This window comes from Mytilus trossulus, chromosome 9 (assembly GCF_036588685.1).
Source record: "Mytilus trossulus isolate FHL-02 chromosome 9, PNRI_Mtr1.1.1.hap1, whole genome shotgun sequence".
NCBI classification, from domain to species: Eukaryota; Metazoa; Mollusca; class Bivalvia; order Mytilida; family Mytilidae; genus Mytilus; species Mytilus trossulus.
Window position 1 is genome coordinate 30,331,733 of NC_086381.1, and position 20,748 is coordinate 30,352,480.

Sequence of the window (20,748 nt, forward strand, 5' to 3'; positions counted from 1 at the left end):
TCGAATTGCTGACTACTGGACTGGTGATCGTAATGATAAATCAACAGCTGCACCATGAGCGCATGATACGCCCGTCGTCTTATGTTAAAGTTTTATGCAAAAATCATAAAAAGTTTCTGAGAAAGTTTTAAGCAATAACCATATATTGTTTTTGAGATACGGAGGGACATGTAAAAACCCCTCCCCTTTTTACAAAATACTCAATAACTCAAAATGAAACTTTTGAATCATCACCAAAAAGTATACAGATTTTAAGATTAATATAACTAAGAAGTGTGTAAAGTTTTAAGCAATAATCAAAAATCGTTTTTGATATACGGTGCGACATGTGAAAAAAACACCCCCTGTTTTAGTTACAAAGTGCAGTAACTCAAAAAGTTTTAATCCTATTTTCACCAAATAGTATACAGATCATTTGAGCATCATAAAAAACAACTATAATAAGTAACATGAATTTCATGTACATTTTTTACTTAAACCATAAACATTTGAACTTTTCGTCCATCAAAGTAAAATCTTTTATTTGAGTTTTTTTTTTATGAAACTAAGGATCTATGTTTTATTGATAATCCCTGCATTCTTCTAAGGATATGTATAAATGTATTCTTAAAATTTTCAGTGATAATGTAAAATTACTTATCAATATAACCACTACTGATTATGATAATTATGCAAAATCCATGGAAATCCAGGGATTCTACATTATCTTTTTACCCAAATTCTAAATGCAAATTTGTAAAATCAGAAAACTGTTCAATACCTCCAATAATTAGTGATAAAATATTCAGTGATTTTGTAAAATTCCTGAATTTGTTAGCGATTTTATAAAAGCTCTAAAATATAGGTATATATATCCCTGATTATAAGTTTAAACTTGATATTAATAATATGTTTTTATTAAATTTAAATAGACCTATGATTTTGATATATTTTGTTGATTAACAAAAATAATTTAATCTTAAAAGTACACTGATTATGAATAAAAGCATATGCACTGACTCCAAGATTAACATTTACTAATTTTGCATGATACGTTTGGGTGATATCTACTGTTACATGATTGCCAGTTTTTCGACAGACACACCTATTTTGGTAACATATATTCTTCCAAGAACAACAACACATAAAAACCATGTCCATGACAAATGGAAGATAGATTTGACTGGTTGTAGAAAAGACATGAAATTGTTACAGATAGAGCTGACGAACTCAAAAACAGGGAAACAATAGTTATGAGCCTTAAGAAATACCATGTTAGGTAGCAAGACAATAACCTTTATTAACATAAAAAAAACTAAATAACATTAAACTTATAAATATGATAAGGGAATAAGTAAACAAAATCACCAACCAATTGAGAAATATCAGTGATTTCACAAATTCTCTTTGACATATATATGAAAAAAATCATGTTGAAATCATAACTTCTAAAGATTTATTCAATAGCGGACATGGCGTTTTGAAGGAATTCGTAATGATGGTGGATGGCGGCATACATCTTCGTCACACCTTCTACATCTCTGTCCATTAATAATCTCGTAAGAAGGCATAAGACAATCATTGGGAATGCCAGTCAATTTACATCTAAGTCTCGGACACAATGGTCTCACTTTTAATTCGTTTGTTGTATTTGTATTGACATTTGTCTTAGGAGGTCTTTTACAGACGTCTATATCACAATCTCGACACAGAGTTAACATATTTATTTTTTTGAAACGCCTGAGCATACATCTTTCTGGAACATGATGGTGTTTGCAGTTAGAATTTGTACAATATGGAACTGAGACTTTTGGTGGCCATTCTAAGATCAAACAGAGAACACTGGACACTTTTAATTTGCAAAACACTCATTTGCAAATCCGCCGCCGCCTCAAACAAGAGCTACAATGTCATGAATATAACCAAAATGTGCGGAATTACATGGGATTCAATAATTTCATTGGTTTTCTACTGTTACTAGCATATTTATTTTGCTATTTGATTTATAAAAACATGGGATTTTCAATATCCCATGGGACAGGGCAAAATCCCATGGGATTGACCATTATCCCATGGGATTTTGGTTAAATCCCATGGGATTTTTTTTGGTCCCATGGGATAATTGTAGTCCCATGGGATATTTGTTGTCCCATGGGACAAAAAAAATCCCATGGGATTTTTATTATCCCATGGGATTTTCAATATCCCATGGGACAAAATAAAATCCTATGGGATTAAAATTATAAATATAAATATATAAATATAAAGTTATGTGTATGTTACAGTGAATGCTGTTTGGTAGTAAAATGTTTTAAATGTATACAAATTTTCTTTATATTTTTTATATACATGTATACATATATATATATATATATTTTTTTCTTTTGTCACAAACATGTTTTTTATTTGTTTATATGACAATAAAGATCATTATTATTTTGGAATGTATAATAATATTTACAGTCAAAGAATAAAGTCCGTTCACTGAAACAAAATGATGAAATGTCTAAATAAATGAAAAAATATTGTTTTGAAATCTTTGACTTGTTTATTCTATTATGAAAAATAGAACTGAAAAATATTTTATATTCTGACTGAATAGTTTACTCTTTTCATGAGGTAAGATTTTCTTTGTTATAGTTTCATTGCAATACTTGCATATGCAAACAATTTGAATTAGATATACCTTTGTAGTGTACATAATAGTATGCTTATATTTGCAAATTTATAATATAAACACTTTTTGTTAAAGTTTTTGTTTTCTTTATTCACAACTCGCTATGTACAATTATTCAGTCCACTATATAAGAGTGAAGTCAATAAATAATTTCATTCACTAGAATATTCCTGCAATTCTTAGACAAAACATTTTTTTCAATCTGTTCTTCAAAGATCTTCCTCTGTACATCTTTATTGAATGGAGAGATTCAAATGAGAAGACAAAGCAATTTTATTTGGACAACAACATTCTAATATTTTGTTCATTCGTTCCATCTTTCAATTGATAATTACATTGTTGTATTTCTATGATCAAGTTCTTGTGCATCAATGATCGTGATGATATGACTCCTTTTTGGTTATAGTCCTCATGTTGAAATTTCCTCTTTCAAATAAATGTAGGAAAATACACATTCCATTTCAAATTAATAAAAAAAGTCGCACTATGGAGAAAAATATCAGCTTTAAGTTTTCCGTTCAGTATTGATCTGTGAATGATGACTATGAAAATCGAGATGTCTGACCTACAAATACACAAACTCAAAAATTATCGGTGAAGAAATAAATAAAATGGCTATTTTATCATGTTTATGATTATTATGATGAACTTTCTTTTGAAAATTCAAGTAATAAATTACAGAAATCGCTTAACTTTTATAATAGTTTAGTTAAAGTACAGCTTATTTAAAAACTATAATAAACAAGAATTCGTCCAAAGTACACAAATGCCCTACTCGCACTATCATTTTCCATGTTCAATGGACCATGAAATTGGATAAAAAATATAATAAGGCATTTAAATTAGAAAGATAATATCATAAGGAACATGTGTACTAAGTTTCAAGCTGATTGGACTTCAACTTCATCAAAAACTACCTTGACCAAAAACTTTAACCTGAAACATTCACTTTCATTTTCTATGTTCAGTGGACTGTGAAATTGGGGTCAAAAGTTTAATTTGGTTTAAAAATTAGAAAGATCATATCATAAGGAACATTTGTACTAAGTTTCAAGTTGATTGGACTTCAACTTCATCAAAAACTACCTTGACCAAAAACTTTAACCTAAAGCGGGACAGACGGACAAACGGACGGACGGATGAACAAACAGAAAGACAGACGGAAGAACGGACGCACAGACCAGAAAACATAATGCAGCTCTACTATCGTAGGTGGGGCATAAAAATAAAGGCCACCGATGAGTTAAAAAAGATATTACATTACAATGGCCTTTTTGCACCAAAGGGAGATAATTTGGAGCTTTTTCAATGATATATACATTTTAAAAGTCATCTGGGGCCAAACCGAATTGATTGTTTTGAATGATTTGAATGATTTGGTGTACCATATGATACAGTTATAAATAAAATGAGTTATGAAAAAAAAATATTAAATATTTTTCTGAAATTGTTATACCCAAGAGCCTCCTTAAAAGTCATTTGATCTCTATCATGTCTATTGGAGAAATGTCTCATTGGAAATCAGACTGCTAAGTGTTTTTTTTTTTTTTTTTTTATATCAACCCAGCCATATTATACCTGTCCAATATCAGGAGCTTGTACATAGTTCAGTGGTTGATGTTGGTTCATATCCGTCATTTTTATTTTTCCTAATTTTTTGTTTTAATAAATTAGTCTGGTATATTTGACGTTTGAATTGATGTTCTGTTTCAAATTTGGTTAGTGTTGTCTTTTATAGATTACTATAACATGTACATGATGTATAGGGTATGGGTTTTCTCATTACTTACACATGTTACAGGTCATCACTGGCCTCTAATAAGTAATTACAATGCTTACATCCACTTAATTGAACTCTGATGGATAGTTTTCTCAATCATACCACATCTTATTTTAATAAATATTTAATCATTATTCAAGGACAAAAACTTTTATAACAGTGGACTTACCATTTAGGCTTTTTTGACCTCTGTAAATCTTATTTTGTTGATAATTTCTTCTGTTTATAGTTTCCTCTTTATCTTTAATGTTCTTGCCCTACACATAAAAGAGTAAACATCATTTAATGACAAAAATAACTGCTATTACATAATTAGTAGGCAACTGAAAATTTTGCCTTATTTGAATATAACATCAACTTACTCATCATTCTTGCTGTTCAATATCATGAATATTATCATTATTCTATGAATCAGAGGTCACAGTAAAATTAACATTGGCAGGCAGACATTTTTTTTATATGATACCTTGTAGTCATTCCATACAACAACAAGTAGACCTGTGTTTAGAAAAACTGATAAAATGACAAAACCAAGAAAACTTATCATTGACCAAAGAACAATAAAATGCGGTCATGGTTTATATATGAATCTGCCATTCAGACATGCACACCTTACAATTGTTTCATATCTACCAAATATAATCTACCTGTTACTTTAAACATATGATAAACTGACAAAACAATGCAGTGTTTCATTGACCAATGAACTATGAAAATGAGGTCAAGTTCATATAAAATATGGCAGACAGATATGTGTATCTTACAATTATTTCATTCACTAAGTAAAGGGGCCTTATTGCTTACAGTATCCAGAAAAAAGACCAAACCACAAAAACTAAACATTTTCAAAGTTCCTTATACCCTGCCAATTTGTTATGGATGTGCCTCTTCCAACTCAGGATCCTATAATTCAGTGATTGTCATTTGTTTATGTGAAACATATCTGTTTTTCATTTTTTTTTGTACATAAATTAGGTTGTTAGTTTTCAACTTTCAACTTGGCTATCATGTGTAAAATCATACAAGTGTTCGGAAAACAGGAAGTTGTGGAGTGATGAAACTGAAAATGCATCACACGGTATAGCTGACTTATTTAACCCTGAAACCAAATTTCAGAAATCCTTCTATTGTAGTTCCTGAGGAAAATGGGACAAAAAATATTCATTGGACGGACGGACTGACTGACGCAAGGATGGATGGACAGACAGGGGTAAAACAGTATTCCCCATTTTTTAAAGTGGGGGTATAATTTTAATACGGGGGTATAAAAACCCTTGCAAGATGTCAAAACAAAAAGAAGTAACCTAATTCTTACTTGTTAGGGGCTATTAATTTATTGTCGGTTATACATATAACAATACAACATAAGCTCTGTAGAGCTTTTATCCGACATACATACATGACAAGCACAATACATTTGTACATGAAACATAAAGCTCATCACTGAGATATCATAGTAGTCTCAGATAGGAGGAGACGGGGTCAACCAAACTCCCCTTTTCAATCTGAATGTAGGACAGAAAGTCACAGTCAAAAAGTCACACACTGTCACAGGACAAAAAGTCACTATTTAGTTTTGAGATTATTTTTCTTTGAACAAGAAAACACTCTTTTTGTATTTTTCTTGAAGTTTTATACATGAACATGATGTAGCAACTTTGTAATTAAAATTTATTAAAAACAAATAAATCAGTGCATTAGGTTTGCGCACATTACCATTACATTTGCACACACAAATCATTATGTACAACATGTACAATGTGTGCAGCTTTTGATTACATTTGCACGCATTTTTTGACATGTACATTATGTAAATATACAAAAAAAAAAAAAATATGGTATGATTGCCTTTTACAGCTGACTATGCGGTATGGGCTTTACCTCTGCTTTGCTCATTGTTGAAGGCTGTATGGTGACCTATCGTTGTTAATGTCTGTGTCATTTTGGTCTCTTGTGGACAGTTGTCTCATTGGCAATCATACCACATCTTTTTTATATTGGCTCATTGTTGAAGGCCGTAAAGACCTATAGTTGTTAATGTCTGTGTCATTTTGGTCTCTTGTGGACAGTTGTCTCATTGGCAATCATACCACATCTTCTTTTTTATATTATGAACAATTTCCTTCAATTAAAAATGAATATATGTAATAAAAAGAAAATATTTCAAAATCTTTTTTCATTTACATTCAAACAATTGTCAACAAATTGTTTGTGACTTTTTGTCGTATCAACTTTCATACTTTATGTCTGAGTTTGACATGTGTCTGACTTTTTGTCCTGTGACTTTTTGTCGGAATGTCCTGTGACTTTCTGTTCGTTTATCTTCCATCTTAATCAGTGAACTGAATAATTGTTTTTTGAAGAAGTCCGGGGAATATTAAAAAATCACATGTGCAAATTGAGAGTCAACACTTACACAGGGACTACACAATACTTTTTCAGAATGTCAGCAAAAAGGATCACTGGTGACAGGGGAGTGTAACCGATGAATTGATCCTGAATCAGATAAGATTTTCCCGGTACGTCTAAACACCGCTCAGGAGGACCTCCTGAGTGCACACATGCAGGGCATACAAAGTGCACTTATGACAGACCCTATATATCCGCCGTATCTGCACACATGATGAATGCATATATTCGTTATAGATCGTTATACACTTTAAGAGTTTAATTTGCAAGTAACGGCCGGGGAACCTCTTAAGATTTTAAAATAATAATGCTACTAAAAATATATTATTTCCCCCAATTTTCGCAATTTTTCGCTATATTTATTAAATCTTTAGGCGACTGTGCTTTTAGTGAATATAAATGATGACGAGGGCCTCACAAATAAATATAAATATGAAATATACTGGAACATCGATTAGCACAGAATGTCTCTGTAAAAAGGCAGTCAAATCCTTACAGAACTGTAACTTAATGTTACATGTTCATCAAGTTCCAGCACCTCACCAAGCACCATTGCCTTGCATACTAAGATGGCAAACTGGTGTGTGTCAGTATTTTGATATAAAACTGCGTAGTTTCATATAGTTTGATTCAACGTTTGCTTGGTTATTTTTTAAGGATCGTTGTAAAATTATATCTAAATCTTTGTTAAAATACGATTTTAAATTGTTCAATTCTTTCTATTTCATAATTTTGTCAAAGTCTACTTTTTAAAGTTTTAAATTTTAAAGAAAATATTCCATTTTTATTTGAAGAAAATCTTTTTGAACTGTTATGACATGGTGTTGCAAAGCTGATTACAGGTAACTATAACATACAGTAATTTTCCATTACTACGACAGTGCGTGTATTCTCGGGTGTGTATAACGTATAGTTTTCTAGAGAACATCCTGTCTACGTGTAATACAGATTGATGACATTATACAACATTTCTTTTGTTAAATGTGATAATAGGTATCTGTGTGACTGTCCATCCCCTATTTCAACACCACTTAATTTTCGACGAAAAAAAATAAAAAATAATTTATATGAAATTAAGAAGAAAAGTAGCAAATATAAACTTTAGTAATTACGCATTGAGTAAACATAACAGAAATTTTCATAAGTGGGGACTCATTGACTGCCTTAGAGGGGTCACGTCCAGTCATGCTTCCGTGATTCCGTATATAATCTACCATTTGTTTCCCAAGATTTTTTTGGGGGGAGGCTGGAAAAAAACGAAATCCGCCTCTGCTAATTGGGAAGTCATTTGGACTGATACACACATATATATAAACATACTTCTGTGGAGGATCCATTCATTTTAAAAAGGGGGGTCCCAACCCAGGACAAAAGAAGGAGGGGTGGTTCCAACCATATGTCCCCACTCAAATGCATTGATTGTTAAAAAAAAAGGGTGGTTTCAACCCCCGAAACCCTCCCCCTAGATCCGCCACTGATACCTAGTATGCATATAATTAAGAACAACTTTAAATATATGCATATAAAATAATGGTACGTCTAAAAACCGTTCAGGATCTCCTGGTTGCACACAGGACATTAAGCAACTTAGGACATGTATACTAGCAGAGACATATAATACAATGTCTCTGATACTAGTAAATAATAGTGAGAGTTCATGTCTCTGATTCGATTGATGACTTATTTTATAATTTTGTAATTTTTGTTTTGATAAAATCATAGACATATAATACATGTATTGAGACATATATAATACATGGACATAAAATACATGTGTCTTTGAAAAAATCAAACCATCTTTAAAGAAGTTATTTCAGTTTGAATCGACTGTCTTTTGCATTAGGATTCCAAAACGACTTACGTTGATGTTATATTCGGTGATTTTTACACTAAACGTTTTCGTAATTTGTTTTAAAAATATTAAAAAGTACATGTACATCGTTTTTTCCAGATTTGTATAGTAACTGGTTTAATTAAGTCCCCTTGATGAAATTTAAATTGCGAGACGCTAATTAATAAACTATCTATCTATCGGCATGCGCCGTTATTTTGGATACGTCACGGATGACCGACGGTCATATTCAATACGATATACCAATCATCATTTGAATTTGGTCAATTGATCTTTAATAATTAGGACTAATTGGTGATTGCAGAGAATATGTCGCTGGTGATGGTTAAAAACGTATAAAAGTAAACTTTGCAAAAAAAAAGGTATCCTTGGAAAAAATTATGAAAATATATGAATATGCTAAATAATTTTTTCTTTCCGAAATAATAATTAAAGACGTTTAGAAATAACAAATTTTCACAGTTGGGAAATTTTCAATTCAAGTTATTTCCTTTTGAAAACGTTGACAAATATAGATCTTATTCGATGTACAATGTGGGCCGCTTGGAGATCAACTTGTGAAACCCTGCTTAATTAGGGTTTGTCTACTTTCGTCTTTTTATATTGCCAAACATTCTATAATCAAGGATTTGTACAAGGCCTTGTTATAATATAATGAATCTTATCGCCAATATCACCATAATTACATAAAGAACAGATACAATATTCTCCTAAAGAGTTTGCCATCTAACAATTCAAAAAGAAATGTTGCGTCGAAACTGAGGTACCAAATCTATAAAAAGAATCACTATTTTAGTCGAAATTAAACTGTATATATTCTTTTTTTCAAAACTCCTGAAATAATTTAACATTATCTATAGAGAGCTTACAAATCTTTTTTAGAAGTATGTGAGCGTAAATAAAATTTGTTTATTATCCCCCCTTTTTTTCCTTTTATAAATTTTAATTGTAAACGATTTTCTTTCTAAATTTGTGTTTGCTCATTAACTGGGGTTCATGCTGTCAAAAAAAATGTCTCCTTGTGTATAAGTTATTGATAAAACAAAAAATGAAGCCGCAAGAAGAATAACGGTACGCCTAAATACCGCTTGAAGGACCTCCTGATTGCACTCATGATATATAAACGAAGTGCACTCAGGACCCTTTATAGTCATCGCACACAGGATTGATGCATATATTCGTTATACGCTTCTTATTTTAGAGTTAAATTTGGTAGAATTTGAAATCGAACTTATATAGATATGTTAATTCTTATAAAATAATGAGGGCACGTGTCACTGATTACACAACTACTGAGTCATGAATTATCCAATCAACAAAATTGATTTGATTATCTTTATTGTTGTTTACAGATTGTGTTGTTAGTACAGTGTGACCATGCGGGAAGTAATATTGTGACGTTTTAAATGAATATCACGATGTTTTAAGATTTTCGTATTCTATTAAAATTTCGTTCCATAAATTTTTAAGTTTTATTCTTAATTTTATAATCGTGTCCTGGATCATGCAGTAATTAATTCTTTGTACGATTTTGAAAAGGGAAATAAATGTTCATACTTTAAAAGAATTTATATAAATTAAAGTTTTGTATATGGAATCCGTTCTTAACTGTAAAAGCCGTACTTTTCAAACAATCAAACTCAGTATACATGTAGTTAGATGTTATTTCTCATTTTTATCGAACTTGTCCAGGAATTTTATTTTTGAGTTAAAGAAATCCGCATTTATTAAGGTTTTTTTCTGTAATTAAAGTCGTTTTGTCCAGTTTGACAAGCCTGAAATGAATTTCAATGTGAAAATAAATTCTGAAAATGAATTTGTCTCCGTTTTCGTCTCCGTTTTTTGAAAATTATGATATTTTGGGTATAATTAATTCTAAACAATATGTTAATTAGATTGTAGTAAGATTCTAAACTTAATTCAAAAAAATGATTTTTGTTACAGCAAGAAAGACTTTTTCGAAAACAGTCTATTGACATGAAATCCGTTCAAACCACAACTAAGTCTTCGTGCACAGATTTCCATTAAGGTTAAACAAAATATTGTACATACTTGTCTTCTCTTGTATAATGGTTTGTTGAGAATAAAGATATACAAATTCAATAAAATTAGATATTCAGTCAACATTGTGTTGATTTAGAGAGAGAGAGAGAGAGAAAAGAATCTCACTGAAAAAAAAATCGAACTTGTTACAGAAAAAAACGCAACTATAAAATAATTTTCTTTATTCGTGAACTGCAAAACACAACAAATTAATTTACCCGTCATCATGAAAAATAAACTGAAAAAGTACATCGAATGAGATATTATATTTTTTCTATATACAAATTCATGTTAAAGGTAAAACTGAACTAACGATACAATTCCTAAAAAAACAATAAAGATAATCCAATCAATTTTGTTGATTGGATAATTCATGGCTCATGCAGTAGTTGTGTAATTAGTGAATCGTGCCCTCATTATTTTATAAGAATTAACATCTATCTAAGTTCGATTCAGGCGGGGATCCAGAGGGGGGGGGGCGGGGGGTTGGAACACCCCTTTTTTTTTGCCGATCAATGAATTTGAATGGGGACATGTAGTTGACCCCCCCCCCCTTTTGTCCTGGGTTAGCCCCCCCTTTTTAAAATGGCTGGATCCGCCCCTACGATTTCAAATTCTACCAAAATTTAACTCTTAAACATGAAGCGTATAACGAATATAAACATCCATCATGTGTGCAGATACGATGTAGGTAATGGGTCCTGAGTGCACTCAGGAGGTCATGAGCGGTTGTTTAGACATACCCGAAGAATAAATCATTTCCTGAACTTAAAATACATTTATCTGTAATTAAAGAAAATTCGCCTTAATTCTCACATATATTTAAACAATTGTAAAATAATTAATTCGACGACTTTCTGTCTGTTTACTTATACTTTTCTTGTTCAGTTTTTGTTTATACCCATTATAGATAAACGGAAATAAGTACTTTTTTAGGAAAATTTACAACTAGATGAACGGAATTAAGTACTTTTTTAGGAAAATTTACAACTCAAATTTTCAAAAACAAAATTCTACACTTTTTACCTGGATTTTTTTCTCTGTCTCGAATCCGCAACCGGTGACCCCGTATCAAACATAGCGACCAACACCTCACATGACGTATTCTCGATGTTGAGGTATTGACAATACACAATCACATTTATCGATATACAGCAAGTAAGGCTAGTAATTTGGGGTTGAATGCTAGTAGATCAGAATTTTTCAATTGAACTTTCCCAGTTTAAGGGGCACTAGCTGCCAAATTCATGTTCTTCATCGATTTTAATAAAATTCAAAAACTAAATAACGTGTATATAGTGTTGAATTGTTTATTAAAATGTTACGCACAATCTTGGCTGATATGCATAAAACCATTATATTTCATGACAGTGCATGAAAAAGAAATTGACTTGATTATATCAGAACCAGAGACATATATATTGCATCTAATATCTCTGCCAAAAATAAAAAATAAACTACCGTAAGTCCACATAAGAGGGTATGGGTGTGAATTAACAGAATAGAGAACAAAGGCCAAAGAAAAAAAAAGGAATAAAGAATAGTGAAAGAAAGAGAATAATGGAAAAAAGTGTAAGTTATTAAAAATATAACTAAAAAAAAGAAGACAGAAAAAAAGACACCCCCTCCGAGACGAGCCTTATAACATGCACTGTTATTTGACGCTGTCGAGTTATTTTGAGATTAAGACATGTATTAATAGTCAGCCCGTAAAGCCTCTTGCACCAATTTGAGGATTACCAAAGGTTAATTTTACGGCTTAGAAATAAACATAATTGACAAGTTTCCTTCCCCTGCACTCTCGATCCCACGTGTAAATAGCACGTACGGAATTTCAAATAAGACATTGATACATTACAACACTTGCCGTCAGTATTTGGATATATTGATTAAGAAGGTATAGAAGATTAATGCACGCACACTATTATCCACCACTGGCCTAAATAGTTAGTCCGCAAACAACGAGGGTAATAAAACCCCAGCACTTTGAACACAGCTTCCCACTATCCATTTCTACCATAGAAAACTTTTGCCTTTCATTTATCAAAAATGTAATATGTTGATATTAAGGGTATATAAGAATTATTGGGCAATTCAAACCATTCCTATTGAAAGTGATAAAACTAAATTTATATCAGGGTGATTGAAATGAGGGAAAAAAGGGGGGGTCAGGAGTTTAGGGCCCCCTTTTTGGGAAAAAAAATGGTTGATTATATGGAATGACTGAGGCATTGCAGGAGCAGGCCCCTCTTAGGCAGTCGGTGGGCCCCCACTTATGAAAAATTCTGGATCCACCACTGTGGTCTTCAGTTGTATTATCTTTTTTTTTTTAAAATACACCTGTATAGTGTATATATTCTAAAGTGTAAATCAAGGGAAAATAATGTAAACTATATGTGCATTGGGACCTTTTAAAAGGTATTTTTGGGGAAGAAAGAAGGGAGGGTGAGTCCAGGGGAGCTAATCCACACCCCCTTCAATTTGAGAATATGCTATTATCTTGTAAACGGTCCAGATCCCCACCCCTAAACCATATATATTCTTGAATGGGACTATAAAACAAATGAAATGAAATAAAAAGGAGGTCTTTGGGGTTACCCCACCCTGTTCAATTTGAGAATGTGCTATTATCTTGTGAACGATCCAGATCCCCACCCCTAAACCATATATATTCTTGTCGGGGACAATAAAATTAATAAAATAAAATAAAAGGGAAGTCCACCCCCTCTAGTTTAAAAACTTGTAAACGGTCAAGATCCCCACCCCTAAACCATACATATATATCCTTGTATAGAACAATAAAACAAATCAAATGAAATATAGGAAGAGTCAATTGGGGTCACCCCCACCCCCACATGTTTGAGAAACTTTAAAATGGTTGAGATCCCCAGTGGTTAGGTTAAAAAAATTCCAGATCCCTGATCCCCACCCTCAAACCATATATATTCTTGTATGACTATGAGACAATAAAATAAATCAAATGAATATAGGACCATCCCCTTTGTCTTGGGTTGGGAACCCCCGCTTTTTAAAATGGCGAGATCTGCCCGGCATACCTTCTAGCTAGCTATAAAGGCTTTAAAAATATGAAATCAAACAAGGAAATTAACAGTCATGTTGGGAGTGTAGGCAACTGTTTTGAATTTAAAAAAAAGCCTTTTAATACATATATCATTATATAACAATGTTAAATTTTTTGTGCATTTATTTTTGCTTACCGTATTTTCAATAATGGACAAAATTGCATGATTAAATATTGTAATTTAAGAAAAATCAGCATACATGTTATAAAATGCGAAGTGGAAACTGGGAATTTGACAAAGAGACAACAACCCAATCAAAGAGCAGACAACAGTTGAAGGTCACCTATGGGTCTTCAATGCAGTGAGAAAATTTCGGCACTGGTCTTCAGCTCATAAATATGTATCAGAAATGAAAATAAGATACAGCTTTCAGTTGTATTAATAAAAACCTCACAATAAGTTCTGAATATCAGAATATACAGTATTGCAAGATTCTCTCAAAATATACACATAGAGCTGAAAAACTGTTAAATTAATCATGCTTATTTAACATTAAAGTCCATGGAGTCCATCTAAATATGCATACTCTCGTACAAAGGAATATAAGTATGCAGTAGACATCAAGTTTTCAAAAATAAGAGTATCTATGCCATTCATTTACGACAAGATCTTCAATCAAGTAGTAATATCTGTTTGTTTAAATATTTCGATCGGAGGTTAGTATGACCTCCTTTTTGGTGATGATGTTTTCGTTTTAAAGTTGAGAAAATTGTTTGTACCAACAAAAATAAAAACAAAGTCAATCTAGAATTATGTTTTTATCATTTTTTTATGTTTAGGTTGGCAGCAAGATGAAAAGGACAAGTATGCAGTTCAAAATTCAAAATGCGGATGAGCTGAGGTTCAATGTCTTACCTTTGCAGATTTTCATATTTTGCATGAATGAATTCAAAGGTTATATGATGGACGGCAGAGAAAGAAAAAAACAACTTTTTAATTATCCTGCTCCTGGATAAATGTAAAACATCTTGTTTTTAGGTAAGTTTTATGCTCTGTTTTGATAGTGTTAGTGCATTCATCTGTCCAGTCTTTCCTCTAAATTGTATCCTCTTTAAGATTTTGGTGAGTGTTCGCCATGAATTTCAGTAAGTAACTTGTGGATTTACATGTATATACTAAAAATTTAGTACTTATATTAATGAGATTTTAGCACGACATCCTGCCAAATGCTTGCTAATCATGTTTATGTTCCAAAACATACAAGTATTTGGACTGTACGCATACAGTCTGCCCAATTTTAAGAAGTTGGTCAAGTTTATTAGAAACAAATGTACAGTACAGATCAACATAACTGAAATCTTTAATAGATTAATACAAATAGTTTAATTGCAGTTAAAATAAAAACACAGGTTTGGTCGAGCTGGTACCAGACAGTACTAGTATACTTAAATAGTCTGACTGTACACATATGGTGGGACTGTAAGTTCTGGACCGTAAACATAAGATCCAAATACTGAAATGGTCTGGAACATTTATACATGTCTTAAAATTAATATCAAACACATTGGTGTTTTTGGTAATAAGTTATTTGATAGAACTATAATGTTTTGGGATATCAAAATCAAAAATATCCCATTTTTACTTTTAATAAAGAAGAAGATTTAATTGATATATGTATAAATGTATATTAAAATGAGACAGCAAGCCAACGACACAAAAAATAAGGATGAAACATACACATATTTTTTTGTATCAATGCTATAATTTCCAATATGTTCAAAGAGTTCAAGGTATTTTTTCATTGAAATAAAACACGAATTGAAATCTGTCAGAACTTCAAAAGCTTAAAGAAATATTGTTTCTGTTGTCTGCATTTTGTATAATATATTGCAAATTCTTGTGAAAAATGGAATGTTATTATAGTTGTCTAAAGTTTTAACATTGATCTTTATACTGTAAATTCATAAATTATTGCGTGCATTTATTATTGCGATTCTGGCATTTTAGACTTAAATGCGATTTTAAATTTTACGATTTTGAGAAAAATCCTGTTTAATGTATATAAAATATTTCATAATGCGAGTTTAAATTATTGCGTTTACAACTCCGTTGCATTTTTCGCAATAAAAAAAAAACTCGCATTAATTCTGAATTTACAGCATATATATATCATGTATATTATGTATATAACTTGGGAAAATACCCAAATGTTATAAAGAATCAAAAATTAATTGATTGTTATATGGTATTAGAATAGGAAGATGTGGTATATTGCTAATTTGACAACCCTCCATCAGAGACCAAAGGATTTAGGCCATTAGCAACTGATGACACTAGACAACCTTTAACAATCAGTAAAATCCATACTGCATAGCTATTTTTATTGAAAATCATATTATTGCTACATGTATGCAAACAATTTTGTATAATACATTTCTTTAGATTTTATTGGTTCTTTTTCAGAAGGATTGAAATTCACCACCTAGAATAAATGGAGAAAACATAGAAACAAGACCAGAATAAATTCAAAGACAAAAGTTGGATCGGTTATTATTTTCATCACTCAGTCAATGATTTGAAGTTCTTTTGAATACAAAAAAATATTGAAACCACAATAATGTCAAAGTTCTGTGCTGAATGGTCAAAAAGTGGACTATACCATCAAACAAAGCTGGATGATAAGAAACTATTAATGTTTTGTGTTGAGGGATATTGTGAAAAAAAAAGATTTACTTAAATAGCTACTAGTATGTTAAGCCTAACAATAGAGGTTTTATTGATTTCAAATGGTAAATAATTGTGTTTCAAGAATTAGTATTCTGTAATTCATGAATAAACATATATTGATACTTACATTATCTGCTTTGTTGTTTAAAAGTTAAGCTTTGAACAGTTATAGAACAATATGCTAAATTAACATTTCCCAAGAAAAAAAGATATTCAATTAAAAAGATTCATATTATAATAATTTACTACCAAATAGAATACATTGTAACATACACATTACTGTATATTTATATCTATATATTTACAATAAGAATCCCATAGGATTTTAATTTGTCCCATGGGATATTAAAAATCCCATGGGATTTTTTTTGTCCCATGGGACAACAAATATCCCATGGGACTACAATTATCCCATGGGACCAAAAAAAATCCCATGGGATTTACCCAAAATCCCATGGGATAATGGTCAATCCCATGGGATTTTGCCTTGTCCCATGGGATATTGAAAATCCCATGTTTTTATAATTCAAATTGCAAAATAAATATGAAAGAAACAGTAGAAAACCAATGAAATTATTGAATCCCATGTAATTCCGCACATTTTGGTTATATACATGAAATTGTAGCTTTTGTTTGAGGCGGCGGCGGATTTGCAAATGAGTGTTTTGCAAATTAAAAGTGTCCAGTGTTAGAGGTCAATATCACAACTTCTACACATTGTTCCATCAAGAACGATAAAATCCTCAGCAAGACATCTACGAGGAATGTTGATTGTTGGACACTGTATATCACAGTTTAACACCTTACTCATATCTGAAAAAGATAACTAGTTTGAACAGTATGTTTCAAAAGTGCAAACATTACCTATATACAATCGGAATAAAGTTATTAGGAAAGAACAACTTAAATTTAAATCCGTCACTCATGGAACGATAATTAATGATGAAATCCATGCTAATTTCCTGTTTATCCTATGTTTATAATGGTATCGAGACAGATTTAGACAAATATTGACTATAGCTGTACATTTTCATTTCCGATCCGTCAGTCATTTTATATGACTTTTTCTTTCTTTTGTACTTCAGATCTTCAGTAGTAAATATCCTTGATAAGGTCATAAGGTATGATTCAGTTAACAAGCCATACTTATCATTATTATTCAATATTATGAAATGACAAATGTTTCCAACTTTAATTAAAGTGTAAAATATGTTTCATATATAGCAGGATGGAAAGTATTATAAGTACATCCGATGAAAGAGAAATACTGACATCATGGTCACAATTGAAATGAAATATAAAATGGGAAAATCAATTAAAATAGCGTATAGATTTGAGGTTTTTTTTCTTTTGAATAACTCCTTATAAGGTTTTAAAATTTAATAATGTATCATAATGAAATATGTTTATATACTAAATGAAATTTCTTACACAAAAACGTTTCATTTGAAATGAGAAAATTTAGTAAATAAAGGCAACAGTAACATACCGCTGCTCAACAGTAGTAAATCAAATTTAGGGGTCCTTTATAGCTTGATGTTCAGTGTGAGCCAAGGCTCCGTGTTGACGGCCGTACATTGACCTATAATGGTTTGCTTTTTTTAAATTGTTATTTGGATGGAGAGTTGTCTCATTGGCACTCACACCACATCTTCCTATATATATTAACTAAAACCGAAAAAAAACCCACATCAACTGTAAGAGGAACAACAGAAACACTTAACTATAACACAAACAAACGCTAACATACATAGAAATGGGCTCTTTGATAACACCAGCCATTTGGGAATAAAAGACACGTTCGAAAGAGGCAATATCCCGCAGTGACACCAGTTTGAAAAATGAACTACTATTTCTCTCTTTCTCACGTGTACTTTACAAGAGTATATGGTTCCTTCGTTTCTGTATTCTGTACTATTTATACCATTTATCTCTATTCTTTATGTATCCTGCCTATCATTCTCGAATCTTTAAATTTAAGCACATCAATGCTCTGTATTCTTTATTTTTAGCAATGTTTTGCATTTTTTCTCTATTTTGTGATAATACTGTAAAATGGTTGTATACATTTCGAGATTGCATGTTAGTTACGTAAGAGTGTAACTGTTTATTTATATTCTGTGGTGTTTATCGTTGATGGAATATATTCGTAATTGTTTTGCGTTTTGCATGTTAAATCGACTTTCATATTATTTGTTTGTGCGTTTCCCTGTTCTTGCATGTGTGTGTGTGCTCTATTTCTGTCACGTAGTGTTTACGCAATTTTTTTTAACATTGTCATAAAAAAATGAAAACATCACGTTTAATCATTTCTTGCGTCCGACGCGCTTTTCTGGATTTACCTTCATCAAAGCCAAATATTTGAAATCCGATGTATAAGTACCGAAAGCGTTGAAGCGCTATATGCCAAAAATACCTAAAATAAATAGCCAAATTAATTTTAAGCCAACTTTGCCTGAGGGAGTTGAAACCTTAGTTTCTGAATAATTTCAAAATTTATAAACGGACAATTTTAGTAAAGTTCGTTAAATCAAGTCAGTAACGAAGTACTGATTACTTAGCTGATGATACTTCGGGACTGATAGTCCACCACCAAAGGTATCGACCCGGTGATGTAAAATATTTAAAACAACACGTTTAATAATTTCTTAAAGTGGGAGAATGGAAGAAATTAACAACTGTTAGTTTTTGTTGAAGTTCGGTGTTCCAACTGTTCCATTTCCCCCTCTTAAAGTTGATGTGATTCCCTTGGTTTTGGTTTGTTACACGCATTTGTTCTTTTCTCAATCGATTTGTGACTTCTGAACACCAGTCTATTACTGTTGCCTTTTTTTGCCCTTTTCTGCCTTATTCTTCTTTTTTCTGTAAACCCTTAACTTCATCAATAGTTTCATACAAGAAAGGTAGACAAAATAATCTTATGTTTTTGGTTGTATTTCTACAAAGAAAACAAAGAAACTAAATTAAGACTTTCCAAAACTGTCAACTTAGACACCGATCACGGTTATTGATAGTGCGCCTGTGACTGTGTGGCGTTTCTCGTGTGTTTACCAGGAACTTTAAGGAAAAGATTATATAGCAATATGTTCCTCCGGTTATCAGCCTTAATAGCACAAAGGGAACTTGATCAAGGATTGTCAACAGAGGTATTGTGGAATGAGCTCACCTGCTTTCTTCCGATTGTTTATTTATGCTTATCATATTTCTCTACATTCTGTATGCAATTTGTTTTGAAGGTTGTTAACGAACGTTTTAAACGAACTTGTAATTAAGAAATATAGAGAACTATTAATCAGAGTTAAGATAACTTGAATGTAAGCAAGTTTACATATTCCAAAAGCACTTTCCGTTATTCCAATTCTTTATCTTTTTCTTAAATCGAGCCTGTGCTGACATCTTTGTAGTTTTTCGCCTCAAATTTATATGTATAGCATTCATAAATGACATCGCTTGATATTAATTTTATTGTAACTGTTAGAGTTTTGGTTTGCTATTTTTTTTTAATCAGTTCTATCGAGTTTATAGGGAAATAAAGACCCTACATCTTATACTTCTAACTTGTGGTTTGTTAAAATCACTAAATGACCAAGAAACGTTTAACAGCTTGCTCCTTTGCAATAATTTCCTTCTTGAAAAAAACTTCCGTTTACGTAGATAGTTCGAGAAAGTCAACATACATCTACATTACATCTATATTAATGACAAACGGTGACATTAATCTTCACTTTATATTGTAAGGTGTGACACTTACCTGCTGATGACAGAAACAAAAGTCCCGCTAGAAGGAAAACAATCGCCGTTATCCTGAACACAAGTTGTTTCGCCATACCTGTAAACAATATATGGGTGCAATTAATTAATTTTGCATGATAATTAATTACCTTACATGGTCATACTGACAGTGGATTGTGAAGACACAATGTGTATTCAACATAAACAACTGCACATAGACACAGTTAGATTTTAATTATACTGTATAGAAACAGTTATGATTTATTTAAGACAGGTTATATTCATGATCACTAAGATGACTTTTAACAAGTTCAAAGTAAATGTAAACAATTAGGCTTGTTCTTTTTCTTTCTGTATTCCATAACAGTCATTCGACATAATCAAACACATGTATATTTTCTCTGGCAATATTAAGTCAGGATTTTAATGCCGATATGTATAATCTATAGACTTTTAGTTTCAAATTGGTTATCTCGGGGTCTGAAATTTTAAGCATTTGTATTAGCTTTAAATATCATTAGTGTCG

The 20,748-nt window shown here is 31.5% G+C and overlaps 1 protein-coding gene and 2 long non-coding RNA genes across 3 annotated transcripts; 1 reads left to right on the forward strand and 2 right to left on the reverse strand.

Annotated features, from left to right (window-relative positions):
* Nucleotides 1–1,421: 1,421 nt before the first annotated feature.
* LOC134685528 (uncharacterized) lies at nt 1,422–20,324 on the reverse strand. The gene is made up of 3 exons (XM_063545288.1): nt 20,242–20,324; nt 17,181–17,303; nt 1,422–1,813 (listed from the first exon to the last, which is right to left on the reverse strand). The coding sequence occupies exons 1-3, from the start codon at nt 20,315–20,317 to the stop codon at nt 1,440–1,442; spliced, it is 573 nt and encodes a 190-aa protein (XP_063401358.1). The 5' UTR covers nt 20,318–20,324; the 3' UTR covers nt 1,422–1,439.
* LOC134685529 (uncharacterized) lies at nt 2,372–7,292 on the reverse strand. Its single transcript, XR_010101306.1, has 3 exons — nt 6,853–7,292; nt 4,606–4,693; nt 2,372–3,221 (listed from the first exon to the last, which is right to left on the reverse strand). It is a non-coding gene; the product is annotated as an uncharacterized LOC134685529 (long non-coding RNA).
* On the forward strand, nt 12,464–16,616 carry LOC134685526 (uncharacterized). Its single transcript, XR_010101305.1, has 3 exons — nt 12,464–12,637; nt 14,603–14,801; nt 16,227–16,616. It is a non-coding gene; the product is annotated as an uncharacterized LOC134685526 (long non-coding RNA).
* Nucleotides 20,325–20,748: the final 424 nt, after the last annotated feature.